The 27,822-nt window shown below is 38.4% G+C and overlaps 4 protein-coding genes across 7 annotated transcripts; 3 read left to right on the plus strand and 1 right to left on the minus strand.

Moving 5' to 3' along the window:
• Window positions 1-2,674: 2,674 nt before the first annotated feature.
• On the plus strand, window positions 2,675-6,658 carry LOC106647151 (uncharacterized). The gene is made up of 8 exons (XM_089598672.1): window positions 2,675-4,161; window positions 4,246-4,336; window positions 4,403-5,181; window positions 5,256-5,463; window positions 5,546-5,653; window positions 5,716-6,010; window positions 6,086-6,344; window positions 6,417-6,658. The coding sequence occupies exons 1-8, from the start codon at window positions 3,028-3,030 to the stop codon at window positions 6,471-6,473; spliced, it is 2,931 nt and encodes a 976-aa protein (XP_089454798.1). The 5' UTR covers window positions 2,675-3,027; the 3' UTR covers window positions 6,474-6,658.
• A 1,623-nt stretch (window positions 6,659-8,281) lies between these two features.
• Window positions 8,282-20,764, plus strand: Lint-O (L(3)mbt interactor in ovarian somatic cells). Of its 4 annotated transcripts, none has more exons than XM_089598682.1 (8): window positions 8,282-8,490; window positions 16,250-16,868; window positions 18,449-18,837; window positions 18,914-19,239; window positions 19,316-19,547; window positions 19,624-19,733; window positions 19,828-20,223; window positions 20,298-20,764. In XM_089598682.1, the coding sequence occupies exons 2-8, from the start codon at window positions 16,357-16,359 to the stop codon at window positions 20,445-20,447; spliced, it is 2,115 nt and encodes a 704-aa protein (XP_089454808.1). In that variant the 5' UTR covers window positions 8,282-8,490; window positions 16,250-16,356; the 3' UTR covers window positions 20,448-20,764. The 4 variants fall into 4 exon arrangements, with proteins under 4 accessions (XP_089454808.1, XP_089454807.1, XP_089454809.1 ...); XM_089598681.1 differs by lacking the exon at window positions 8,282-8,490 and adding an exon at window positions 9,916-10,077; XM_089598683.1 differs by lacking the exon at window positions 8,282-8,490 and adding an exon at window positions 11,068-11,147.
• Window positions 20,765-21,573: 809 nt separating this feature from the next.
• On the minus strand, window positions 21,574-24,327 carry LOC106641672 (transmembrane protein 59-like). The gene is made up of 5 exons (XM_014356167.3): window positions 24,273-24,327; window positions 23,727-24,068; window positions 23,495-23,627; window positions 23,008-23,285; window positions 21,574-22,923 (listed from the first exon to the last, which is right to left on the minus strand). The coding sequence occupies exons 2-5, from the start codon at window positions 23,895-23,897 to the stop codon at window positions 22,594-22,596; spliced, it is 912 nt and encodes a 303-aa protein (XP_014211653.2). The 5' UTR covers window positions 23,898-24,068; window positions 24,273-24,327; the 3' UTR covers window positions 21,574-22,593.
• Lkb1 (Lkb1/serine/threonine kinase 11) lies at window positions 24,236-27,792 on the plus strand. The gene is made up of 6 exons (XM_014356166.2): window positions 24,236-25,147; window positions 25,224-25,344; window positions 25,416-25,601; window positions 25,687-25,823; window positions 25,893-26,236; window positions 27,459-27,792. The coding sequence occupies exons 1-6, from the start codon at window positions 24,819-24,821 to the stop codon at window positions 27,632-27,634; spliced, it is 1,293 nt and encodes a 430-aa protein (XP_014211652.2). The 5' UTR covers window positions 24,236-24,818; the 3' UTR covers window positions 27,635-27,792.
• The last annotated feature ends 30 nt before the right edge of the window (window positions 27,793-27,822 follow it).

A 27,822-nucleotide genomic window follows, 5' to 3' on the forward strand; every position in this document is an offset into this window, starting at 1 on the left:
ACAAAGAGTTATCTGAAAAAAAAAAACAATATGTTCTGCTTATAATGCATGGTGACTCGTTTCAAGTGAATAAAAATATCAATAAAAATGTGTAAAGATCTTTACCTTTCAAATAAAACACAACTTGTTCGACAATAACTTGTACGTTGCTAGTATACCTTGGAATACCGTAAAAGAGTCACCTCGATCTTGACACACCGAATCACACAAGCACAATTCGATCAGTGTACCTTTAGGTAAAGAAAAAACCGATATATGAAAATCACATATGTAAACAAAGGTTTTTGAATTAGAGTGCACCTTTGAAGTTTTTAATTGTGCGTATTACGTAGACAAACATGCGAAACAAACGCTTACCTATCATGAAACTAGCTATGAATCTGAGCAAATCGAGAGAAAACGGTTTTGTCCAACTGCGTTATAAGTACCCAACTCATATAGCACCGGCTTATCGACAATACGACCACGTGTGTGCGTTACACCTTCAAAAAAGTATAATTGCGAATAGACACTGCGTAAAAATATATATTACAATTCATGCAAAGTAAGAATTATTGATCAGAAATTAATATTTACTAATAATGTACCAAGCTCGCCTACGATTTGCAATTCTACAGCTTTTAGCTCTCCCTCTCAGTCCTCTCGCTTGAATAACAGCTGAGCACGCGCACACGTATACTACCTTATGCGAGTTACGAGTTACATATACGAGGACCTATTGGGATTGGCAGCATAGAGCCTCCTCTCGGGGCTTCGAAGATTTAAGTACCACTATGTATAAGGATAGGAAAGCTGGTGGCGCTGTCAATCATAAACCTTCTCTCACTGCTTTCAAACTTTGTCACTGTACGGAAATTTACATAGAGGTGCTACGCAGCTATGCAGGGGGTTCGATCGATCACTTCGATATCGCGATCGAGTTCGAGCTTTGACTGTTACTTTACGTGCGGGAGGTAAGGTCAGAACCCCTGCCAATCCCAAGACGAGTTACGATCAGTGGTGGGTAGGTAAGTTACCTTAGGTAACTTAATTAGTTTCTTCCATGTAAGATATCTGTAAATTACCTGGGTCAGTTTCTTACATTGAATGTCGTTTTGTAAGAAAACAGCTGTGCCCATATTTTCTATGTTGTGCATTGCAAAATCAACTTATTTGACTTGTCACTTGAGCAGCCCGTAATGCTCGTATACTATATATACACGTATTGGGAAACGCCACGTAAGTATATAATATATATGTAGTATATATCTCTATGAGTATAATAGAGCATAAATACACTCACACATGTTTGCGTGTGTACGAGCACACAGTACACACGTAACGATAACTTTAACATTTCGTTCAACATATATGCACTCATGCGTAGAATGTCGATAAAAAACTTAAAAATTTATGATACATTGAGTAGACAATAATTAGACATTTTAATTACGTTTTTATAATATTTAACATATGTTTTAAAAGATGTACAAAAAACATATTCGTTCTGAACTTTGACAGAATTCATATTACGGGACATAGTTTAAACAACTGGCGAATACTGTAAGAACTATTATCGGTTTGTTTTGATAATCTTACGGAATTCCACAAGAATACTATTAGAATGTTATGAATACATTTGGAATTCGTATTGAACTCAGTTTAACGAATTCGGTAGGAATTAAATGTATGAATTATTTCCGAGTCCACAGCGATTATGATGGCCGGCTGGGCTAGCTATTTGCTCGAATCGAGCGTCATTGCATTTTGCACGTGTGTGGGTGTGTGTATGCACGCCAGCTTGGTGTATTATTACGTGTCGAATGAATTTTTAAACGGCAAGCCTCTCCTGGCGGTAGGTAATAATGACTTTGACACGAGGAAAACAGTGATTTTTTTTTTTTTTTTTTTTTCTCACTATTGATATGTTGCATCGGAGACGTGAAAAGTTTCCGTAACGCGGTTTTATTTTTAGTCACTGTGATTGCTTAATTTTTTTTTTCGCTAGGGGCTGTAAAGAAAAATAAATGTAACCACGTGGACATTCATTTTTAAATCCGTGAATGCAATATTTTACTAGAAACATATTGTAGAGACCCCCAAGAATAATGACTAGATTGGCAATGATATTTATTAGTGTTTCGTGGGATTCTGTGGCCTTGGGGTGCTCACGAAGTAAATAGCCGAGGAACTAATATATCAATTTCTTTATTTATCCAAAACGAGAGAAGAGCGCGTCGCGTGTGTAAGTGATTGTTTTTTTATAAATACTTGAAAAACATTGAAAAAGTATATTGATTTATTCCAGTATCGACAACAGTCGAAACAGTGAAATTTTTTATCACAATTTTTTCGTACTTGAGCTTCTTTTTTTTTAAATTTAATTATCCTTACACCCTAAATATCAAAAAATGCAAAAATTTATAAAATTGATTAGAAATAGTAAAATTTTTGGTAAAAGGAAATTCTGATTGACGTGGTTTTTCTTTCATTTTAGTTTTAATGGTTAATAATAAATTATTACAGAAACTGGATAAACAATTCATAATCAATTGAAATTTTATATAACGGCGCGCGTCAACTTCAAATGTCTAAATTTTTTTTTTCCACTTGAGCGCTTCAGCGACGACAGCGACGTACGAAACTGCGCGCGGAAAACGGGAGTTTTTAACCGCACACGAGGGAGAGAGAGACACTTTAAGGAGCACCCTAAATACAATTCAAAATAGTCTAACCGACAAGTCGACTCGATAAGATATATTTCCGCACCTGTCGTACCAAACTTGCCTTTTAATTCAACGGCAATGTATAATTAGATAACGATGAAGTAGTGCTTAGTGTACAAAGTAACCAATAGGTATACAAATGTTTTAGTCAATTATTCCGTTAAAATAATAATCGCCTCAATGATAGTTGTATAGTCAAACAAACAAACGCAATGTAAGGCACGATTGATGGTGGCAATAAGGTTCAAGGAGTAAAAACCGGAGCAAAGTCGAAAAAAGGAGGATTGTGTCGTACTTACAGGTGAGAGAGCCAGCACCCAAAATGGATCTGATTGATTTTGAGAGCGCGGACGTGAAAACCGTGAGCCTGGAACTTGCGTCCCCGTTGATCCCGGCTCCCGAGTCTCCAGGAAGAGACGACGAACGTGACCCAAGCAAGGTCGGTCCAGCTTTGGCACAAGGCCGTCGCAGTTACGAGAGTAATCCCTTCGACCTGATCATGAAGAAGGTGACGGACTACGAGAGAAACAAGGAGGATCCCTTTGAGAGGGTCGTGGAAGCAGTCACCGCTGATCAGGCAAAGTGCTTCATGCCCAAGCTGGAGTCGACAAAAGCCCTGCAGAGCGGCGACGTCTCTAAGATGCCCGAAATCGTCATCTGTTCAGCTGCCTGTGATAACAACTTGTCTATTTTGAATAATTCGGCCATGAATGACGACTCGTTGTTGGGCTCCGAATTTGCCACGACAGGCAAGAGTGCTACCGCAGGTACTCTGGTGCGTTGTAGTTCCGCGTTGCAGAACGATTTTGGGTCAGTAGACAAGTCGCCGTGCATAAAAGGTAGAAGATCTTGCTCTGTACCTGATGCTTTGAAAAATAATGGATGCGGAGCAAACGATTTATTCAGCATACATCAGTCTGGCTCATTTGAGGATCCTTTTAACAACGCATTTAGAAAAAATCAATCAAGCATTAGTGATTCCAGTAATTTGAGTAAACAATTGTATCTATCTGCAAACAGAGACACGTTTGAGAGGTTGAACAGTGACAGCTCAACCTATTCTGGACTATCTAATATTTCTGCTATCCCTAATGGTTCTTCCAACAAGATACACCTTGACATCAAAAATTCTTTTAGCGAGATTTCTGATTTATCAACCATACCGTCAAACGCTACATCATCTTTCAATTCATTTATGTTTTCTAATAACACTGTGAACAGAGCTTTTATTAATACGACAGAGAATACCTCTGGAAAGTCAAGTGACAAGTCAGACTTGATTAAAAAATTTTATGAAATTAAAAGAAGAATATCAACTCAAATTGACTTTACCAATGATGAATCTAGTAAAGAGTCATCGAGCGAAAAAAGAAAGTCCTCAGTGGATGAGGAATGTGCAAAAAGTTCGGTAAATAAACTTGTTGATCTGGATGTTAGTTCCAACTCTGTTTTCAGCGTAAGTCATACCTGCAATCTTCATTTTTTTGTTGTAACAATTTTTTTTAATATAAAAAACTGCAATTTGTATTATTGTTTTCAGGATCCATCAGGTGTCGACGATATCATAGTAAATGAAGCTCAAAGTATTGCAGAAACATTTGAGAAGCTTGCTTCAAGCCTTCAGCATGCCCGTAAGAAATAATACAAGTATTTGCAACAAGATTAAATCAATATCCTCATATTATAATGTTTCACAGCTTCAACAGATAATAATTTGCCGCTTGAACAGACTGAATTCGATTTTGATTGTTTACCTCCATCCGATGATGAAGCTGTCAATGATTTAATAGATTTGCCTACGTCGCCGCCAAAAAAAGTAATTCCAAAATCAGTTACAGAAGAAGAAGAACGAGTTTTTACAAATAACGATGCAAAGTCCTTGGAAAGTGAATTTATTGAGCAAAATGATTCTGAAAAAAAAGCTGCAGCTACGTCACTATTACTGGACTTGCAAAAATTAATCAACAAAGAAAATAATCCACGTGCATGTAAAGTCTTGGATGATTTACAAAACATACTAGGAGTCAAATGTGATGACAATACAGAACTTTTGAAAAATTGTTTACAAAGCACCAATTTTACTCAATTTAAAGAAAACAGTAAAAGTGACTTACCTGTACAAAAAAGTGATGACAGTAGTGAAATAAACAGTGTTCAAACTATTGAAGATTTAGGTGTGATGTCTATTGAAAGTGATGTAGATAATACCACTGAATCAAACATTGATAGTACAAATTGCATGCCTTTTGAAGATGAGAAATCAAAAAAAAATCTTCAAAGTATTCTTGATAAAATAATTAATAAAAAGGATGAGGCTGATGTTGTAGATTTTTTAACAAGTATTGGTTCTATGTTAACTATGGCTAAAGAGCTACAAGAAAAAAAAAATGTAGCCCTTAAATCAAAAACTGAAACAAAAATGGCAACTAATTCTTTAATACCATGGAACACTCCAAAAAGTACCAAAAAATCACAGGTAAATTTCTTACTATTCTTGAATCTTGTTACTCGTTTGCATTTGGTGGAAAAAAAAACTTTTTTTTTCTGTAGAGTAAATCATTTGAAGGACTCTCTCAGCGAAAAGATGATTTACTGTCAAAATCTTTCAATATGAATAGTTCTAATGTTCCAAATATCAAAGATAAAAGAAAATCAGGTTTGTTGAACATTCGACTTTTTCAAAACAACGCAAGTGCATTAGGAAAGAAAAAAGTCGATAGCATTAATCAAGAAAGCAAAAAACCACATTCATCAACAAGTACGGATACATTTATAATTTATATCAGTCAACTTTATTTTTTCACATGATTTTCATGGTATTTTTTGTAAAACTAATATAGGTAGTGAGTCGATCACAGCTAAGTTCAAAAAGAAGATAAGTTCCGAAGTTGTTACCAAAAAAGGACCACTAAAAGCTATGATTCCTTTGGGTAAAATGCAAAAACAAGGTAAATAACAAAACTTCCATTCTATTAACATTATCTAATAATTAAAAAAAAAATTTTTTCAGTATTTACAAACCCAAGAATGTCTTCACAATCTGCTTCTCTCACTCCTTCAAAAACACAAATCGCTATTTTAAACGTTTCAAGTAGTACCCCGAACTCTGGCAGAGCCTACAAGTTTTCGAAATCTAATCCTAAAGCCTCGTCAACACCAAATACTGATGCACCAAAGAAACGAGAAGAAATCGCGACCCGACTCTCTATTCCGATGCGCAACAGTTTTAAATGTAAATCGGCTGATAGTTTGCCCTCGCTTAACCCTGGTTTAAGGCGTAGTTTTTCGTTGAAAACTAATCAAAGGTAATTCAACTTGAAGATGATTTTTTTTTAAATATTTTCTCTGAAATTTGTATATAATCATTTTGTATGCCTAAGGCGAGACCGAATTTCATCGCCACCGCCAAGTCAATCGCAAGCAGTGAAACAAAATAGCTCAATCAGTTCGGATTCTCGGCTACCACGATTATCCCCGCGTCCTGTACGGGTGAGAAATTATTCTTTCAGCGATTCAAAAACTGCTGTAAAGTCACCATCAAAATTTGCATCGAAAAATTTGGATAAAAAGTTCCACAGACATTCTGTCCTTAGTCCTTTAAAAAATTTGAACAAGCTTGAACATAAACCAACAAATTTGGTAATTATATTTATAAGTATTAGCCGTCAATGATATATTCAACTAGTTTTATATAATTTACGATGATTACAGGCTTCAAGGCTTGGAAGATCCTATCAATTGGGTCCAGAAAAGGAAAACTACGTGTAATGAAACTGCAATGGAGTGTTGGTTAACTACTTATACAATCAATTATGTGCAGATCTTGCTGTATGTTGTAAAAAGATGAGTTTATATTTTATAAGATGAAAGTATTTTTTTACAATTTTATATTGCTTACACGCACTGTTTCCATATACTTAAATTATTTTTAATTAAACTAATTTTCATACGTATATTAGTGTAATTCGATCCATCACTACTTGCCGCGTATTTTGGAAATCGCTACGTTTAACGTAATGATTTTCTAGTAAAATCTACCTACAATTTTACCAAGATCCGTTTTACGAACAATGTTGTCGTACATAATAATGTCCTTTGCCGGACAACGCCGCATATTATGGGTACTCGTATTTTATAATAAGTTCCTGTACGGACTAATGATGCGTTCGCGTATCTCATCACTCGATCGTGAGGATCGACCAATCGAATTACCGATTTAGTTCAGCCTATGTGTGTAGCTGTTGTACGGACCTACTGACACGCCACATGTACACGCAGAGCACACTAAAAAAAAAACAGGGTAATTGAGCGAATTGTTCAATGATTGTATAGATATTTAGGTAACAAAACTATATTTCCTACGATATTGAAAAAAAAAGGTTTCCGACTATGAAAATAAATCAGGAAGGACAAAGTTTCTTAAAAACAACGGCTTGAAGTTCAATCTTCATAGTCACTGTACTATAGTATTTGTAGCGTGGCAAGTCGTAAGACGCAATGACGCAAACGCGTTGGAAAAGATTCACTTCCTTCGCCATCGTTGAATAAGTCGTATAATAAGTACCGACTTTTCGTCTTCGCAATCTTTTCCATTGGCTACATTCACCGCTGTTTCTCTGACCACCATGCACCATATATTAAATACGCGCTCCTGCTTGTATACGCATAATGGTGTGATAAAACTTTGTTAGTTAACTGTGTAGTACTTACGTGGATGTATTTGATAAGTTTAAAATTTGTTCTCCGTTGACCAAATTTATAAGCTTGTCAAGGAGCTCAACATTGGTCCGAATAAAAAAAAAGACCAAAAAATTAGCAATGTGATGAACTTATTTCCTTGGTCATCGGGAGAAACGAAAAAATGTACGAGCCGCGGTACCACATCATGCGAAGAAAAAAAAAAAAAAAAAAAAAAAAACCGAGCCACAATCTGCAGGGTCAAAAATATATAGACGTAACCGCACCCAGGGGGTCCTTGCTCTCACAAGAAGGGTGTCCCCCATCGGTGGGTTACTCCCTCGAAGCGCGCGCTCTTTTTTTTAAACAGTCAAGAAGAAACTGGAGCCCAGCCAATCAGGTCCGCCGATGCGCATGCTTGCCGAGAAGCATTTCACACTTGAGTATTTTATAACCCATCGGCCTCGTCGCCGATCCTGCAGGTATAGCAAGCATAGTACAGCTCACACTGCAGAAAGTACATGCCTATATAACTTACCTCACCCGCCGCAGCTTCGGAGCAAAGCGTTTAGAGTTAGTTGTACGCCCGCGTGGTTCGTTCCCCGGCATCATCACTCCGACTTATATAAAAACATTGGTACCTATACACATAGGTGTACCTAATTACTTTACTCGAGAACATACAGTACCTTGTATACTTAAGTACACCCCGATACCTGTAAACATAAAAAAAAATAGTAATAACAAAAGAAGTGTAAGTTGTTAAGTAAGTAGCACACAAAGCACAATTATTATTTTGTGTTGAGAGCACGAGCGCGCGTGTGCGGCGGGATTTCACCTTCGCCAGGGCGCTCGCCGCTCGACTCTCTTGCTGCATAATATATACGTATATATACGTAGGAAAAACGCGTAGTCGCGTATACACCAACTTATTTTCAGTATCGCGCCGGGCGCCGCGGAGTTAAGACGTTGTCGTTTAAGCCGGTCGTGTCTTCAACGATTGCCGTACGTGTTCTCGTGTCACGGCTCTTTTGATATACTTGCCGCAGAGCTCGTCGCTTCACCAAGGGAAGGGTCCACTGCGGTATCGTCAACCCCACGCCAAAGGGTAAGTGTGTTCTTTTTCCGTTGCTCGTGCGTGCCCGCACCTGCCCTCGGTAAAACGAAGCCCGAAAAAACGGCGGAGCGGAGCCAGCTCGAGGACGCGCTCTCCGTCCGTCCGTCCGTCTGTAGCCGCGGTGTGTGTGCACGCGCATCACAATGTAATATATAACATATAGTTATATTATGTAGGGTTTCTCCGCGAGAACGCGCGCCTGGCGACGACCAAAGAGCCGAGGACCCCAGGCGGCAAAAGCGCGCCGGAGGACTCGTCGTCTCGTGGGTGCTTTATCGCGGTTACGTACCCACATACAATAGATGTGTGCATTGTATGAATTCACATGCCTATGTATACACCTACACGTTCATGCGCGTGCAGTAGTGATACACGTTTGCTGATATGGTGTAGGTAACTGTATAACGTAAGCGCCCGAGGCGAGAGAGCTTTCGCGTATAAACGAGCCGAGGACCCTGGTTGTATAGGCACACTTACCGCAATAATCCTGAAAGCTCGATGTAGCTTTCGACCCTAAAAACCGTTATCATCTTGAAGAAGCAAGTATAGTATTATAGGCCCCAGTAGATGAAGTTGGGCAGTGTAGGTGTGTACACCTACATTGCAACTTCGCGAGGGAGCGCGTCAAAAAAGCCGCGCCCGCCGCCGGTATAGGTGTATTATATACATTACACGCGTATCCTCCACTTCGCGTGTACATGTATGATGTAAAGTGGATGTGCGAACCTTCCAGTAGAGAGCAGCTTATATGTACGTGTCGTAGCCGCGACACCGCGCGCCTTGGAAGTTTCGGAGTCGTCGGGGCCGGCCTCAGAGGGAAGGGAACGCGCTCGCGTACACGGGGATCGAGGAAAGAATAGAATAAGAAAAAAAAAAAAAACGCGAACTCGCTTGCGAAACAAGACCAAGAGAAAGCGCGCAGAAGCTGAAGAACCACATGATGAGAAAGGCTCTCTTTCTCTCTTTCTCTTGAGAACGCGCGCTCTCTCAAGTACATATACGCGACGCACTTGATGGGAGTCGCGCAACCTGCAAGTATAAAAATTAATTAACGTGCGCAGGATGCCTATTGGTGTCGATAACTGCGACTTATGTTATTGGTTAAACGTAAAATAAGAATAACTTGATTCCTTGGCTGGTTTCGTGCATACCTAACTGCTTATCTTGTTTTTTTTTTTTTTTTTTTTCCCTCCCCCTGTTGCATGCATCATCAGAGCAAACTGATGCTCGGACATACATTTTGTACACATGCATGCCATGATACATCTATATAGGTATACACAATACGTATATATTTCTCGAATGCGCGCAAGTGAGAAAAATATGTTGCGGCGTGGCTCGGCGGCTCCGAGACTCCGAACGAGAGATGCGTGATGCGGCGCGCGGAGCCGCAGTATATACCCTGGCAGTCGGACGGCGACGGCCGAGCTGTTCCCAACCACGTATCCGTCAGTCAGTTTTTCTGCCTTTGTCGAGATAGGGTAATATACTCTCGCTTCTTTTTCGCACGCGGACTTTCTTGCTCACAAGTGTACTTACAATATCGCTGTCGCCGCGCCGTGCCCGCCTATCGCTCATGTAAGTACTTTATTTATGTATACCCTCATCCGTAACATTACACCGCTGCTCATTAATACAGAGTGGATATTATTAATTCGGCGTTTTTATATTATATAAACATACTCATATCGTGCACATACGAGTGCAGAAGCGCGCTTCCTCCAGTGATATACCCGTAACATTGTAGTGTCGCGTGTCGGTGTACCTATATATATATACACGGTGGATTGGATCTGGTGATGGATCGTAGCCACCGCGACGCGCTTCTCATACATATATACACGTGCGTATACCTACACAACCTGCCTATATGTTACAGCCGCACAGGCTATATTATGTACTGTAAGGTATATATCATGTACGCGTGTGTGTGCATGCTGCACGCTCAGCTGCCACCGGGGAGCGTTATAAAGAGCCGAGCTTTCGTTTCGCTAGTTGTGCGCGACTTTTCCACCTATTCTTTTCACTTGTTGGTAGGTAGGTATAGGTTGGTAGATGGAATTTAGCCTTCCGGCTAATGTCGCCTCTTCGCCGTTTTCTCTCTCTTTTAGCCCGTCCGCGTGGAGAAGAGTATATAGGTGTACACACCTATCTAGGGGTATAGCTGCCGCTGGACTCGGCCACGATGTAAACACAACAGAGTTTCGTCAGGTGTACATGGTTGTTGTTGCAGCTCGTTTGACGAGGAGGTAAAGGGCGAGAAGAGAGGAGGGAAACGAGGTCGCGAGCGAGTTAGCCCTGCGAAGGAACGGCGCGGCCGGGCAATAAATAAATATATAGTACCCGAGGGGCGTTCATGTAGTACGTGGGTGTGAGGCTGCGAGCTCTCCGGCTCCGGGGAAAAAAAAAGAAGACGTGCGAGACAGAGGGGAGGGGGGGGGAGGAAAGGAGCACAACAGGCGTCTGTTTTGTTTCGTTCTTATTACCCTCCGCGGTGATGCGATCGAATTTGGCCCCGCGAGAGCGTGCATGTGCACGGAGAAACAAATTGATAGGGCAAGACAAAAAGCACACTTGTTAACAGGGCGGCAATCGAGTATATCCTTGTGGCGGTGCCGAGAGTTTCAGCCAGCCCGAGGACGGCAAAGGTGAGTTGCTCTTGCATATATATATATTATGTGCCTGTATAGTCGTATAATATACCGCTTGTATACGATTTCGGAGCGCCGCGTGACGCGGCGACAGAGAGGGCCCGTGTATATACAGCGTTAGCATCAGGTATACCTTATACACACCAGCAGGGAATATACTGCCGAGCCACTGCATGCAGCAGCTGATTCGTGCGCGTTTTAATAATGTATACCTGTTGGCTGATTGATCACGATTCAAGCATCTATACTCGTGTGTAGAATAAGCGACTCTTTTTTTATTTTTTTTATTTATTGCTTCCTGTTTGGATGGTAGGTAGTACTTTTCCCCCGACGCGTCTTTCCGGCAGAGATTAACCCCGTTAGCTTCAATTCTCACTTTGCGCTGTACAATGGCAATCGGAGCCGTTCAGTCGGGAGCGCTCGAGTTGCGGTTTTGTTTTATTTATTTTTAGAGCACGTGTATACACAACGAGATGCTTATTCGATCGATGGATTGTTTTTTTTTTTTTTTTTTTATTCCATGGAAGTACTCGCTCGTTATGTGGAAAACGTCAGCGCGTTATCTTTCGGTCACATACAGCGCACACACCAAACACCCAAATGTAATTGGAGTCCAGTCGAGACTTGTTGTTTCAGTCAGCAATTCTTGAGACGCGACGTAATAAAAAAAAATCGGCTCAATCTACCAACGTCAAACAATAATCAATTAAGGCCGCTTGAAATTTCGGAGTCGTTGACGCGGGGCCGCCCATATAGATGTACGTTACTCCGTAGGTATGTGTGACTACAGCAGACAGTCATTAGCTGCGTTCGGCAAACGCCGTCATTTATACATTTAGTTATAATTATATACGCCCGTAAAATAACGCGCGAGTGCTAAAGAGAGAGACATTTTTTTTTTTGTTCCCTCTCGCTCAAATGATTTTCATAGTATAGCGAAGAAGACAGCGTGTGTCGAACGCAGAGGCATTGTAGAGTGTGCGCGGACACGCGGCGGCGCGCGTTTAAACGTCCTAATGTATAGCACGGCACGATGACGCCAAAAGAAAGCCTCGATCGCGTGCTAACCGATACACGAGAGTCGGACCTTCAAACATTAACTCATGATGATAAAAACAAAAAAAAAATATTTGTCCCGAGAAAACGAGAATGACTGATCGAACGACCAACGCTGTATAGAGAGGAGCCGGCCACGTAAGCGCGAAAAAGACCGCATGCTCTCGCGTTGCTGCAGCCGTGCGGCTACATATTATATGTATATATATATGTTACAGGATCGGAGAGCCGGTTTCGTTGCCTCTCGTCACCGGCGTCGTTTCTCGTTTTTATCATGGTATCTTGCGATACATTGTATACATATACGACGGCAGGCCGTGCAACACTGCAAGCGTATACACTTGTAACTTTCACACGCGACGCGAAAATCGACGATCCAACTGTATAAGACACGATTATTGTACAGTATGTACTTACGAGTGGCGCGACGCTTCTCTTGGACGACGAGCAAAAAACGTTTTCCCCGCGCTCAAAGCGTTTTTAAGCTTAGCGAAAACAAAAAAGATCCTTTTTTTTCTGTCAATAAAGAATAAGGTATATTCATTGTGTAGTATAGATAACAACATCAACGTTTCGTTTGACTTTAGAATACTTTCGAAGAGCAAGTGCCGTTGGACAGTTGCACGCGCGCAAAGTTTAATTTCTCAAACTCCAAAAAAAAAAAAAATATATATATATATATATAATAAATACGTTCGAGGGAAATTATCGCACCTAAATTAACTCTCGGCTCGTCATCCCCGTCCGTCCATTCGACTCTCGGCTGACGCATACCGTATCATCACCAACGGACCCGGCTATACTTTTATAGTACATCCAACGTTGCTGCATCAGCCTTTCGAAGTTGGAGCGCGCACACGCATGAATAACGCATTATAGTTTGCGCCGTGGTGCAGTTTCTGGCAGTTTGGTGTTGACCGTGAAGTGCGTAACATGTATAAGAGGTACTTATTGTAATTGTGATTGCGAGTTACAAGTGTACGGCTCCTTTTGCGTATAGGTGACACAGTGAATTACATTGCACGGTGTGCACGGTGTATTTGGTTAGGAAAAGAGAGTGGAGGCGCAGATTGCGTTATCTGTTCTCTCTCCTGCGGGTGACGCCGCCGCTCTCCCTCGTTGTTCCTCCTCTCATCTCTTTTCCACTCTGCCAAGTTCCACACGCACATCAGAGCGAAGCGCGCTAGGATACTTACGTCAAGTTTTTTGCGCGCGCACACACACACACAAATTACAATGTAGGTATTATTATTATTATTATTATTATTATTATTATTATTATATTAATTTTATTGTTCATATATACTTTCATAGCGTGCGCGGGTGATGTGATTACAAACATATAGTGTAGTTGCCGCTTGCTCGCTTCGCCGTCTTTCGCTCTTTATACTCGCGTCTCTGATAACCATCACTTGTATATATATATATATGATGCGATCACGGAAACTTGGATCGTTGCATGAGCGCCAGTAAACACACAATGTGCGCGCAATCGGTTGACTTGTATTTTACAACTGATGTTCGAATGTTGTTTGCACTTTAAGTATTTTTGAACGCGAGTAACAAAAAAGAGACACGATTCAAACGGCTGGTGAACCATATTATTTTTTTGTCGATCCAACAACAGGTACATCATCAGGTTGTGTCCGTCAACCAGTGGCGTAACAATTATCGTTTCCCAAAAGCGCTTGGTTGGGCATGTAATACACTGTATACACATGTCACAATATACGAAGCGAAAATGGCGTCTCTCCCTGGGAAGAGCGCGCGCTGCTGCACTTGTCCATCGGGTATTATATTTTGACGTTAGTTGTCAGACATTCTCCTCAATGTTAATGGATGGAGAAGAAAAAACAAACATTTGCTCCTTACTTGTTTATTTGTTCGTTTGACCATTTTTTATACTAGGCAATGCTTTTTTTTTTTTTATTTTTGAAAACGCCAAAAAAGGCGCTCTCTGCAGTCTTGAAAGTGTCATTTTCTTACTACAATTGCCGGTACTTACGATATATCAACAAAGGAAACAAAATCATCGTTAAGTAGTCGTTTATTTTCCTTGTAAGTTGCCAGAGATGTATGACAGAAGAAAAAAGCCCAGATTTTCCAGCATAGGTACACGGTAAGGACGATTAGGAGATCGAGCAATAAAATGGTTCAAGGAGCGGTCCTCCGGTTCGTCGATACTATATATACTTACCACGGGTCTCGATCGCATCCCGATTCGCTTGATATATGGCAAAATGTATACATATACATACATCGGCATTGCCGCAGCGGAAAGACACACGCGCCATCCACATGTGATGCGGCATGCGCGCGCTGCCGGCCGCTTTTGTTACATTCAAATATCATTATACCTATACTCATGTGTGTATTATACTAACTTAATACGTAAACCGATACTGCACTTCCTCTCTTGCGCGTATGCTTGTAACGAGAAATAAGTATACAAAGTGAGATAAAGAGAGAAAAGTCCGGTGACTGAGATGATCGCGTCAAGTGCGGCAGAACTACTTTATCGGCCAAGTTTTCTATATACATGACTTCGTCAGTTTCAGTAGCCATTTACAGCATTTATCGTTAAATGCCCATATACGTAATATTATATTCCATTGTATTTTTTGTTATTGTTGAAATTTGCTTACTTCTTATTTCCCCCGCATTTTTCTACAAGCAATGCTCGTCCGATCCATCAATTGTAATAATTATCAATTGCCCCTGGAGTTGAAAAAAAGCATTGAGCATGTTTTTTTTTTTTTTTTCCTCTTTATTTCGAACTCGGCAAAGTGACGTTATTATTTTGTTGTTATCATGAAACAAGATTGGAGAAAATATTCCATTGAGTAAACACTTTTACCATTGTGCATTGGCTCACATAGGTGTTAATTGATTTCATAGTACGTACATACCCGTTGTTACACTTGTGAATCATAATGACCGTCATTTAGTTAAATCTTGACAGAGGATTTTCGGAATGTCGTAATGATAATTAAATTACACGCATTTGAATTTCTCTTGTTTTCCGCGAAACTAACAGATAGTGATACATTTTTGTATATATAAGTAGTTATCGATTAGTTACAAAAACATGCAAATTGATAAGTAATCAAGTTTTAATTCCAATTATCAGTATTTCCGATCAATATAATATGTACCTAATTAGCAAAAATTAATTAAGTACCTCCAACGGAAACAATACCATGAACTGAATAAAGATTCAATGCATACTCGCCTAAACAGCGCTGGTATGACAATTGTATAAAACGACCGCTCAACCGTACAGTGCGACAAAGCACGACGAGAGTCTGAGCAGTTGGTATATGTACAGGATCCGAAAATGGAGGCACGTCTCCAGCATCGATCCGTCGGGGACGCGATCCACGGCCTTCGGGGAAAAAAAGGCTCGGCGCGCGCGCAAACTACAGATAAACACACACGTAGGTATCTCTCTCTCGCACGCGACACGGCTACGTGGACAACCCCAATGATGTATTTAGGCGGAGACGCTTGTTGAATTCTTTGTTTTGTAGTTTTTCCATTGCAGATGAATGTATAGCATCGGGCCAATTAATTGGTGTGAACGCTGTGGGCATTTTTACATGCACGACGCGTTTGACTGGTGGCATATTGACGTGGAGTGTATACATTTAGAGTTGACTCGAGTTCCGGTATCGCGTTTACTAAAGCGCGCGATGTACTAAAATTGATTTTTTTTCTTCTTCCTTTTATATGCGCCAAGTTTCGCTCAATCGATGAGAATTACCAGTGTATACTGCACCCAATAGCTCCCCGCGACACTGACAAACATCGGTTCTATCATATATTTAAAAGCTCCTCCGATGCTTTTTGCGTGTATAAGATGTGGGCAACTACATTGCAACTTGACAAACAAGAATTCAACCGATACGCGGTAGAGGAAAAAAAAAAAAAAATATAATAAACAAAAATCGATCAAACGACGCGATGGATAAACTGTGCGAGATGACGACAAATCGATCTTCTTAAAAGTGAAATTGAGAATCGCCCTTCGTTTTCTGTTTCAGTGGTAAGATAAACTCCTCGGACACGGAAGCAATTGGGCAAACAAGTATAGCCTACAGCGACGCGCCTCGAGAAAGGGGGAGAAACAAAGGAAGGCAATCGAAGAGCGATGGCAAGCGGGAGTAGCAGCAGCAGCCCGGAAAAGGCGGGGCCGGGTCGGGGTAGGGCCGAGGCGAAGTTGCAGAGGCAACGCGCCCGACAGGCCCAGCAGCAGGAGGCGGCCGCGGTGGGCCAACAGCAGGGTGCCTCGCTGGGCAACGCGGTCGCCAAGGTCCAGCACGGCAGCAAGATCCTCGAGTCGATAGATCAGCTGCGCCGGCGCAAGGCTCGGCCGAGCACGGACCGGATCTGCAACTTCATGCTGAGGAAGTTTGCGGTCGACGTGGCCGACACCATAGCCTCCCTGCACAAGTTGCTCGAGTGCGAGGCGGTCATCGAGGTCGATTACAAGGGTGGCTCGAGCTACCGCAACGCCTTCAATTGGGCCAAGATCAAGAGCTACAAGAACCGGCCCGAGGGCTTTACGAAGCTCAAGTTCAGCCAGGCCACCCTCAACGATGCCTTTGGCGCCCTCGTCCTCACCGAGCCCGACTACATCGACCAAGGTGTACCGCCCCACAGGTGAGTGTTTTTTTTTTTTTTTTTTTTTTTTTTTTTTTTTTTTTTCCATTCAATGTTGCAACATTTTTTTTGGTCGCTTGAAAATTTATACAAGTACTATCTCCAATAGTTTGAATTTTTTCAAGTTGATGCAATCGACCGAGTAATTTAAACTCCATTATCATTAATATCGTTGATACATGTGAAACGGTACAGGCACGATTATTATTTAAAGGATCGATCTAAAATTCACAACGAAATGAAATGCAGTTAAATATAGGGGTGGAAAAACAAAAGCCTCGATAACATTATTTTCAACTGTTATACAGGAGCTCTATAAGCAAAATATCGTGTTGTGTGGTACTTATTATTTCTCCAGTTCTCCTATAATCAGCAAGTGAGCAATTATTACAATTTATATAAATACAACAAATCTACGTGGATAAAGATTTTTATACAACAAAAACTCACGCATTTCGCTCTGACTTGGTTATAATTTTTAGGTATTTTGTTATTTTTCGGGTTGATGGTCATTTGCGTTGTGTTGCTTGAAACTATATACATGTACTACTTTTCTCAAATTTTTTTTTTTTTTTTTTTCCAAAAATTTTAGACGCAATGGTGAACTGTAGACTTGTTTTTTCTTCGACATCGTGAAATCAATTCTCAAACTTAACTTTTTAAAAATAAATATATTTCCATATTCAATTTTTCTCTATATCGTTACCAACATAAAAAATGCTCACTTTATCAACAAGTCCCCTCTGTTGGTTAGTAGCGAAAGTATAGCACCAAAGATATATCGTTTTGGTTATATACGTTATACGTCGACGACACATTGACGTATTTATTACGTACTATTTGAAAAAAATGTAAGTACTGTATTTAAGTGGAGTGAGTACGGCGTATGGTAGATATATTTTAACTTTTTAAAATTTCACGATTTACGGATACTTTTATTTTATCACATTTGTACACTGTCAACGGGAACACCTACGGTGTGTTACGTAAATATAAAATATACTTTAGGGTATGAGGGTCAAGACACCGACGCGCGAACTATATGAGTTTGCGTTTTTACTCTCCCGTTTTTTTTATTATTTGACGTTATAAATTTCATATACTTTCTTGTCCTTGCTTTATTAGTTGCTCTAATATATAAGTATACTTATACATATGTTGATACGTCTTGGACGACATTCTTGGGGCTTATTTGAGAACGGATATGTATTTCTGATTTTGACTTTTAAAACATCGACGAAAGGTTGGAGAGAAAAACCTGTCTTACTTTATTTTGTTGTTTCGATACAAAGCAACGTGTAACAAGTATAGTAGTGCATGTGTTTTTTTTTTTAATAGTGAAAGTATTAGGATCTAATCAATCGTTGTAGGTTATGTTCGTCCATTTATCAATCATAGAGGCTAATTACATAAAGATAATACAAACGATAATAATATGTGTCATCATTGATTACTGCCAGTGACCATATGGTTTTTTTTATTTGCCATGTCAACAATGTAACTAATTTTACAATAATAGTAACAATTCGAAATTTACGTCACAAATGTTAATGTGTTGAAAAATTTTGCTTCCTCCAAAGGTTAATCGAACAGTTGTTGGAGGGAAACATTTCAAATCCAACAACCAGAGGTCTGGTTGAAAAACACTTGGATCAGGAGGTCTTGAGTGGCAATTTGGTAAAACTTTCTAGCGGAAATTATTCTCTTTCTGATTCATCGAAAGAGGGTGGTGAAACTGATTCCAAGAGCAAGCATTCGTCCAGTGATAGCAGTACAAACGGCTCACCTGTCAAAATGTATGACTTGGATGATAACACCATGGATCAAGATTCTAGATCTAATTCATTAAAGTCATCCAGACACGCTAGCCCCAAGACTGAAATGGATAAAATTAAAAACGGAAACTATCTTGACAGCATTGTTGGAAAGGATTTGATGACGGAAAATGACAGATATAAACAGTCTAATGGTGAGTGATTTCATTCATATTTTTAATAAAAATTCTTTCTAAGTTGTTTTTTACAATTGTATTTTCGATTTCATAGGTGATGGATATCGTAAGGAAGATACTGCTAGGCAAAACGGAAGAATGTCTAATAAAGAAAAGGAAGAAGCTAAAAATGTGGCTGTGCATCAATCTTACCACAAAAAGTCCAAAGCTGAGAGAAAACAAAGGCTGTGTGTGAGGAGTGATGACTCCATGGATTTAATGTTTAATGATAAAGAAATGAATTATAAAGATGAAAACGATGAGAACGACAGAATGAGTGATGATGGGGAGTGCGATCAAGATGCTGGCAGAAGTTCAGCTAATGTATCTCCCACACCTTCTCAAACTAATGCTGGAAGTTTTCGTAGTGCTAGAAGAAAGGTAAATTATTAACCCTAAAGGCTTTGTTTTCTAAGTGTAAAAACTTTGATACATATTTGTCTATTTTTACATACAGAGAGCGAGAAAAGTGTTTGATCCGTCAGACAATTTAATTGTAAAGAAAAAAAGAGGAAGGTATTCAAATGCTGTTAGAGCCGCAATGGCCAGCGCTCAACAACAAGAATTACAAGAAGCTGCCAAAGTAACAATTGTGAAAGAAAATACCAAGGGCTCTCACAGACAGTGCAATGAGTGTTCAAAAGAAACAGACGAAGCTCTGATGGCTTGTCGTGACTGTACAGTACGAGGTAAAAAAATGGAAATTAAAATGAAATTTTTACACAAAAAACTTTATTTTTCTCACTTTGCTCTTTTTTTTTATAGTCCATCCTTCATGTGTTTACACTCCAGAGGAAAAAGCTCTCAAAGCTCGCACGAGCTGGCAATGTGATAATTGCAAAAGCTGTGCAACTTGTTACGAAACTAAATTCAATGTAGGTATACTGGTGTTAAAATAAAATTTTATTAAAAAGATATCTTAAGGGTGATTAAATTTGAGCTTAATGCATTTTATTATTATTATTATAGGGTCCAATGGTAACTTGTTACAACTGTAACGACTCATATCATTATGGTTGTCATACACCAAGAGTAACTTCATCAAAAAATAAATGGTTTTGTTGCAATTGCAATCCAAAACGGGAGAAGCCATTAAAAAGTTCGAACTCAAACTTGATCAAAAATAAAATAGAGCAGCAATTGAATAAAAATAGTAATAGTGTTCCAGTAATTGTAAAAACACGAGAATCGCCCGTAAAAAGTGTACCAGAAATTGTAGATGATGATGTGCAAAATGTTTCGATTAATGACCATGGCCCTCCAGTAGATCTAACTATACCCGATGTCACGGATTGGGATGAAGATCAAGTGTATCGCTATTTTGTAAGACTTTTTCCCAAGGATGCCGAAGTTTTTAGATCACAGGTATATTTTCTAATGTCACTGCATAACTGAAGTGGATTGTGAATAGTAAATTAATCTGATATTTTTGTTTTTAGCAAATCGATGGCATCGCTCTCAAGCTTTTAACAAAAAATGAAATATACAACCGTTTCACGTCAATAGTTTTTGGCACGAGGGTTAAAATTTGGATGCAAATTGTATACTTGCAAAAGCGAAGAATGTGGACAGGAGATATTTGGATGTAGAAGAGATTTATTTTTATGTACCTACTAAGAATTCCATCATGTTAACTTCATCTATTGAAATTTTATGAATAATTATATTCCATGAGCAAATTTCTTTTATTGTTATAAACACTCTTGAAACGACTGTGTACTATACTTGTATATATAGCATTAAGGAAAAACTTAGTTTTATGAAAATCAAGTTATTTAAAATTATTTTAACATTTCATTTCGTTTAATACATTTACTGTTCTACAATTTTACATCATTACATAATAGTGTGTAAGAAATAAGTAGTCATTATAGAGTAAGGATAAGTTTGTGAAATAAACATTTTTCAACAGAATTTTTTGAATTTTTATTTCTAATTACAACAAATTATAGCGCAACAACTTATTATAAAATTATCCATTCCAGTTCACAATTTGAACCAGTTTTCTAAACAGAAGTACAGCATAAGTGAAAAAAAAAAATAAAAATGTAATTACAGAATACACTTTATTTTGAAGTTGTAGATTTTTTAAGAAGATGTGGTTACAAGGAAAAAAATCAACGTAAATAATTTAAATTTTCCAACAATTAAAACTTTTCAACAATTGATATTTTTCGTTGTATCAACTTATTGCGTACGAAAAATTTCATGCCACTAAGATATAATCAGCCTGTGATAGACGCTTACAATGCACCCAGGAAATTTAGAATATTCCTTGGATTATAATTAAGACAAATACCCTTAGCGTAAATAATAGTACACACATCAATATCATTAAATCGGCTTAATTATCCTGATATAATGAGACATTATACATATACATATTAGGAATATTTCTGTGGTACTCCCGTACTCGCAGTCCGCAGATACCAAAAAGTACATATATATACCTACAGGTACCTTGCTGAGATCAAAAAATTTTGTGGTGAGGAAAAGTTTTTATCAAATTAATAACTCGGAGTCATTAAAGATACTGCTTATAACTTAACTGGACGTTCTAATTAAATTGAACATTGCAGCTGTAAAAACAATAACCGGACATAGTTACGTATTCATCTAATAAAAAATCCATATCATCAATCATACAAATATATAGTAAATGTAGATGTAACAAAAATGACGATGCCAAAAAATCATCTAAAATCAAAGTTTTTATTGAACAATTGTCGAGGAAATATCACACGCATAGGGGGCATATTTTCTGTTAAATGCGATATGAACGTGGCCAAGAAAGACAGACCAATAACCGAGAAACATATTTAATTCAGTGGGGACCAACAAAATTTTATATGAAATTTTTCTCGACATTTCCGCTGTAAATACGTCAAGGTCATGTTCGTAAATCGCAGGCATCACACTTGACACAACAATCAAGTAATGGATGACAAAATTTCTCGATATCCTTTTGCAAAGAAGAAAAATGAGTACCTACTTAAAAAAAAACAGAAATTCATAGTCATGGAAAAATTATGATACATATGTATGCATTACTGCTGCTATGGCGTTTGGTTTTTCCCAAGTAAAATTTATTTAATATACGTAGTATTATTAAGTTTCACAGCCAAGTCTGACGTGGCCGAGAATAATCAAAACAATGATCCAAAAAGGAGCGACTGCCGTTTCTCGCGTCCACGAAGACGCCGCAGCAAAAGGGGTATGCAATGCCGCAACATTATAGTCGTTACAATATCTGTACTTTTTTTTGCATCTTTATGATTATCATAGATTTAATTACATTTATATTTTACGAGGATATAGCTACTCTCTAATTTTTATCATAATAATGGTTCAAGTCTTTATGTAAAGGTGTATTGGGGTCTGCAATTAGAGGGGCACGGTTTTCACACAGGAAAATGGCACCGACAACATACTAATTATCATTATTGTATGCCTACATTTATATCTTTTGTCGGAGTCAAATATAGCTACACCACCAAACCGTACATTCAGTGCCTCCAATCGCCAATGCATTGTAATTTAAAACAATTTTATTAGTTTTGATTGATCGACACGTAATTTAATGTTAAGTACTTTTATTTTTTCAATCAATCAAAAATATATTAAGGTCGATTTCAAACAAAGTTTTGATTTAGCGATAGTTACTGATATTAATCAAAAATTGTACAAATCAGTTAATATTAAAATGCAAACCCGTTTTCGGCAAACGTATCGGATTTAAACTTTTAAGCTGGAATCAGTTAAATTCACCACTTCATCATACTTGGGAGGTGGTTTTTTATGCAAAGGTGCCTCATCAGGCAAATATACCGTAATTTTGCTTGTAGGACTAGGATCGGGTAGAGTTACTTTTTCAATGTCGGTTGGTTTTTCTGGAGACAGACAAAGCCACAAAGCTGACAGTGCGGCTGTAGCGATTGCCAGTGCCAAAAGCCAACGTGGTATCCCTGTATGTCGTGAAGCACACTGTAGCCAATCTGATCCTGGCAAAGATGTTGATTTCTCATTTTCTTCCAAGTACTCGGATGGAGCGGTGTAGTCCATTGACTGCAAAATTGTTTAACTATAAGCTTTCGAAGCTTTCCCATGGATGTATAAAAAAAAATGTTTAAAATAAACATTATTTTATACCCCAGTATCGATCGGTATTGTTTTCAAGTATGTTTCCGGTAATTTCATGCCATTTTCATTCCACCAGACTGGCAACAATTCCTTACTCAATCCAAAATCAGTAAAGATATTATTATCTGGAGTGTCTTGTGGGAACAAAATATTTGGTTGAACATCTCCAAATTGAATTGCAATAGAAAATAAAGGTGTGAAACTGTCCAAGCGCTGGTCTGTCATGAGAGCACAGCCAGTCCTACATGCTACTAATTCCTGTAAATCTTGGTATGCCATAGTGCAGGCTACATTTTTCAAAACACAATCAATAAAATGAGTGAATTATTCATCAAGTTCAATCAATTGCTTTTAAAATTCATAGAATCAATAACTTCAGAAAGAAATAGTATGCTGTGTAAGATTTTTTTTTTTTTTCATTCAAAAAAAGTTATCTACTTTATTATGTAAAAGTAGAAAAATAGTGTAGAGCTGTTTTATAGAACGATATACTTACACGAATCACATTGAGACAGACTATTGTTCGAACCGGGTGTCTCGAGTTCTTGACTCAAATTAATCAAGTTGTAAAATCGGCATCCCCTTTCGCAACAAGCCCTCATATACTTCAGCTCGGGATCAGCGTCTTTCTGTTGGCAAAAAAATCCTCATGACATACGTAAATACATTATACAATCGAGCGAAGAACCGATATTGTTGCGAGTAAAGTCAAGGGAAATAACTCGTACGTTTATCAAGGGCAGGGACGCTTCCTTGCACTTGCTCGCGCACAGATCCATTTGTTTGCCCATGAAAATATGCGGCGGTTGCAAAACTTCGGCGTTACACAAGTTGATGACAAAACCAGACAACATAAACAACAATAAAACTGGCGACAGCATCTCCCTGTTTCTTCCCATTTTTGGAGGTAGCTTATTAACTGTCAACTTCCGTGTGTTTATATACCCTTGTTGGCTTTTTCGTTTCCGTGATTGCAGAAAATAAGAGAGAATTTATGTATCATCTGAACAACTAAGAAGATATTTTCACACAGGAATGCAAAACTTCTTCGGACACACGGTGTGTAGTACCTACAAGTATACAACAAGGACTGAAGGGCGGTGGAATAGAGAGAGTACACCTACACGGCACACAGCGAATGCAAGTTGGAAGTTGCGATTTTGCGCAAAAATCCCTACATTTCTTTTCATTCGTGCATGTCCGCGCGAGTATATTGTAGGTATGTAGTATTATTATTATTAGCAGCGCGATATAATAACAATATAAGCCTTTACCCTCTTACTCGAAAAAGCGGAGAGTCGAGAATCGATTCTCCTATTTATAAAATTCCAACTGCTTTTCGAAAAGTTTTACAATACAACATTGTAAGCAATCAATAAACAGATGCAGGGGCTGTTGTTTGTTGATAAATTTTTCGTGAGCGATCGAAATTTTCGCGAACAAAGTCCAGTCGGCCCATGGAGCTCGGCGCTAAAAGTTTAACAACAACAACAACAATACTATTTTTGAGCAAGCGAAGTTGAAAGCTCGTCCGCGTCGCGCGTTAGTCATACACCACACGCGCAATCATGAGCTGCTGCTCAGCTGGGAATTCGCGTCCGTGATTGCGGGATCCGCGAGAATGGCTGAGCCGGCGACTTAGGTTATAATAATATAAGCAGTAAGTTATACTAGGGGAGTTTATATTGTGTCCCCCGCGTCGCGTTGTCGTCGTCGTCGTCGTCGTCTTGCGTGCGCGAGGGTATATACCTACAACGTAGTGCACCACCGAAGATCGCGGTCGAGTGGCCTGTAAGAAAGCTTCGGGCTTCACGCGGAATATGGACATTTACGAGCCGGAGGACGAGGACGTGATCAACGAGGAGATACTCCACGACCTCAACCCGATCACGTGGGGTCAGAATTCCGACGTCTACGACTTCGACATCAATACCTTCTTCCACCGAGTCGATTCGGACCAGATCATCTACGAAGAGAAGAAAAAGTGCAAGTACATTGGCAAGTACGTCATGGGAGATCTGCTGGGGGAAGGCAGTTACGGCAAGGTCAAGGAGATGTTGGATTCGGAAACGCTCTGTCGTAGGGCTGTCAAAATTTTGAAGAAAAGAAAACTCAGGAGGATACCTAATGGCGAAATTAATGTACAAAGGTGAATTTCTATCACGCGTAAGTAGGTACACGTTAGCTATTGACAAGAAATTTTTACGTTTTTATCTTCGTTTCAGAGAAATTCAGCTTTTAAAAATGTTGAAGCATAAAAATGTTATTGGACTCGTGGATGTGCTTTACAATGATGAAAAAGAGAAAATGTACATAATTATGGAGTTTTGTGTTGGTGGCCTTCAGGTAAATTTATTTAAACTTACTTTAAAAGTTTGGTCAGTGTGAATCTGTAAATATCAATTACCATTCTTCAGGACATGTTAGAAAGTACTCCACATAAAAAGTTTCCTATTTGGCAAGCGCATAACTACTTCTGTCAACTATTAGATGGTCTAGAATATCTTCATGGAAAAAGTATTGTTCATAAAGATATTAAGCCTGGAAATTTACTGTTGACATTGGATGGTACCTTAAAAATTAGTGACTTTGGTGTTGCAGAGGTAAACATACATACATGCAAAACAACAATTGACGTTATTAAAACGATCTAGCAATAAATGTATGTGATTAAATAATAAATTTTAGGCATTAGACTTGTTTGCTGAAGATGATACATGCACAACAGGTCAAGGCTCACCTGCTTTTCAACCTCCTGAAATAGCTAACGGCTGTGAATCTTTTTCTGGCTTTAAAGTAGATATATGGAGTAGTGGTGTTACATTGTTAGTATTACTTTCAGATGAAATTTTTTTTTTCTTACTCAAAAAGTTTAATGTTAATATAATTTTTAGATACAATATAACTACTGGGGCTTATCCATTCGAAGGTGATAATATATATAAATTGTACGAAAATATTGGCAGTGGTGAATATACTATTCCATCTGAAGTAGATGATGTATTAAAATCACTTTTGGAAGGTATGCTACAGAAGGATATATCTGCAAGGTTTACACTGCAACAGATTAGGCATCATCCTTGGACATTGTGCGTACCTTCAAAGACCCTTGAATCAGTACCAATTCCACCTCTAAGAGGTGATGAGTTGCACACTATGACAGTCCTACCGTACCTTATGGAACATCATTATGGAGCAGAAAATAATCCGACGTATTATACAGAACGAGAACTCAATGGTAATGGTCTCTTTGTTTAATCTTTTCCATGTTTTTTATCACCTATATTTAGAAATTTTGCAATCCATACATTTTCTTTTATTTTATCATTTTACATTTTTTTCTGTGATTTTGCTTCTTTATTTAGCTCTGTACCTCTGTAAGTGTTAGGTCGCGTTCTCATACTCATTGCAATTTCACCTTTTCCGTATTTTTGTGAAATCGTCTCAAGAAGTCATTTTATTTTATTGGTAAGTTTTAAACAGTATTAAAAGATTAGAGTGTGAACTTTCGCAAATAACATTAACTACATAATTTGCCCTATTTCTGAGATTTTTGGGAATCAGTTGTTTGCTTAAAGTTTTATCTCGGTAAAAGAAAAAAAAAATAGAACTTTTTATATTTTGCATTGCAGATTTTGAACCAAAATCGAAAAGCGTTTGGTCTAAGAGTCTGATGGCATTCTTGTCAAAAACATGCTTCATTTTGTTATATCTATGTGCTCACCTCAATTTTGGATTATGGAGTAACTCACTTCGTATTATGTGTGGGTACCTGATGTATAAAAAAGAAAAAATAGTAAAACTGATTCATTCCATTGACCGATTGATTGAAATGGTTTTAAATGCGTAATAAGAGAATTTAGAATTTCAAAAAATTGAATCTTGCAAGACTGGAACTTTAAAATTTATTTTTTCAATATTAAATATTTCATGTTCAATTATTTCATATTCATACAGATGGTTTTAAAAATTTAATAATTACTAATCGAGACTGCTAATGATTTTCGCAAATTTTTTCTATAGATAAGTGCAACATAAAATCGAGTCATAATTATGTGTGAACTAACAGTTTATATTTGAAAAACACTTTTTGCATTGTTCATTACCTTTTGCACTGCTAAGTTGAGATGGTAAATTTTTCCCGCTTAGTTGACATAACATCTCTAGCATTGACTAAGCTATCACCTTTTTCTTTCCGGATTACAAGGTGCTTTGCCATGGAAATGAACTGTTAAACATCTTGCACATTTGGCCAAACAACTTTTACCAAACAATATGCCTCATGGTGTGTGGCTGTTACTTTTTTTTTATCCTCGTTATGTACCTTGATTTGCAAATCATCACTAGCTCCGTGCTCTTTATAATTAACAATTTTTATAAATCTTTTGATGAATATGTTAGTTGTATTTAATTTTTGATAGTTTTTACAAGTTTCAAACAAATGAAAAATTGTTTTCTAGAAGAACGAAAGCTGCGTGAAATGGTAGAGGCACAAAACGAGGAGACAAATATAATTGAGCCTAGTCATCAACAGAACAAACCAAACGGTCGACAAAGTGGCAGTAGCAAATCGAGGTGGCGCAAGCAAATATCTTGCATGAGCGTGAGAAAATTTTCGTCCTGCAGGCCATCGTGATTATTTATCATACTGTTAGTTTCTAAGAGACTTTATGCTCAAATTTCGCTGCCGCTGTCAGCTGTGAATAATTTCTCTGCATCGGAGATAATTTATATATGAAAGGAAAGATAAAGATGAAATTTTAGAGAGTGCTGAGTACTATCTAATATCTTTATGACTCGTTATTTTTTTGCAAATTTTAAAAT

The sequence above is a fragment of the Copidosoma floridanum genome, unplaced genomic scaffold (assembly GCF_036245765.1).
Source record: "Copidosoma floridanum isolate Cflo_tuat_1 unplaced genomic scaffold, Cflo_Japanese_pri ptg000006l, whole genome shotgun sequence".
In the NCBI taxonomy this organism is placed as follows: Eukaryota; Metazoa; Arthropoda; class Insecta; order Hymenoptera; family Encyrtidae; genus Copidosoma; species Copidosoma floridanum.

What these genes read in the sequence shown, in the direction of transcription:
- LOC106647151 (XM_089598672.1), top strand. Translation starts at nt 3,028, where the DNA reads ATGGATCTGATTGATTTTGAGAGCGCGGACGTGAAAACCGTGAGCCTG. An exon ending in AAAGTACCAAAAAATCACAG is followed by an intron (nt 5,182 to 5,255) that starts GTAAATTTCTTA and finishes TTTTTTCTGTAG; the next exon opens with AGTAAATCATTTGAAGGACT. An exon ending in GGGTAAAATGCAAAAACAAG is followed by an intron (nt 5,654 to 5,715) that starts GTAAATAACAAA and finishes AAATTTTTTCAG; the next exon opens with TATTTACAAACCCAAGAATG.
- Lint-O (XM_089598682.1), top strand. Translation starts at nt 16,357, where the DNA reads ATGGCAAGCGGGAGTAGCAGCAGCAGCCCGGAAAAGGCGGGGCCGGGT. An exon ending in CAAGGTGTACCGCCCCACAG is followed by an intron (nt 16,869 to 18,448) that starts GTGAGTGTTTTT and finishes CTTCCTCCAAAG; the next exon opens with GTTAATCGAACAGTTGTTGG. An exon ending in CAGATATAAACAGTCTAATG is followed by an intron (nt 18,838 to 18,913) that starts GTGAGTGATTTC and finishes TCGATTTCATAG; the next exon opens with GTGATGGATATCGTAAGGAA.
- LOC106641672 (XM_014356167.3), bottom strand. Translation starts at nt 23,897, where the DNA reads ATGGGAAGAAACAGGGAGATGCTGTCGCCAGTTTTATTGTTGTTTATG. An exon ending in TCTGTCTCAATGTGATTCGT is followed by an intron (nt 23,286 to 23,494) that starts GTAAGTATATCG and finishes TGAAAAATGTAG; the next exon opens with CCTGCACTATGGCATACCAA. An exon ending in CAATACCGATCGATACTGGG is followed by an intron (nt 22,924 to 23,007) that starts GTATAAAATAAT and finishes ACAATTTTGCAG; the next exon opens with TCAATGGACTACACCGCTCC.
- Lkb1 (XM_014356166.2), top strand. Translation starts at nt 24,819, where the DNA reads ATGGACATTTACGAGCCGGAGGACGAGGACGTGATCAACGAGGAGATA. An exon ending in TTTGTGTTGGTGGCCTTCAG is followed by an intron (nt 25,345 to 25,415) that starts GTAAATTTATTT and finishes ACCATTCTTCAG; the next exon opens with GACATGTTAGAAAGTACTCC. An exon ending in GTGACTTTGGTGTTGCAGAG is followed by an intron (nt 25,602 to 25,686) that starts GTAAACATACAT and finishes AATAAATTTTAG; the next exon opens with GCATTAGACTTGTTTGCTGA.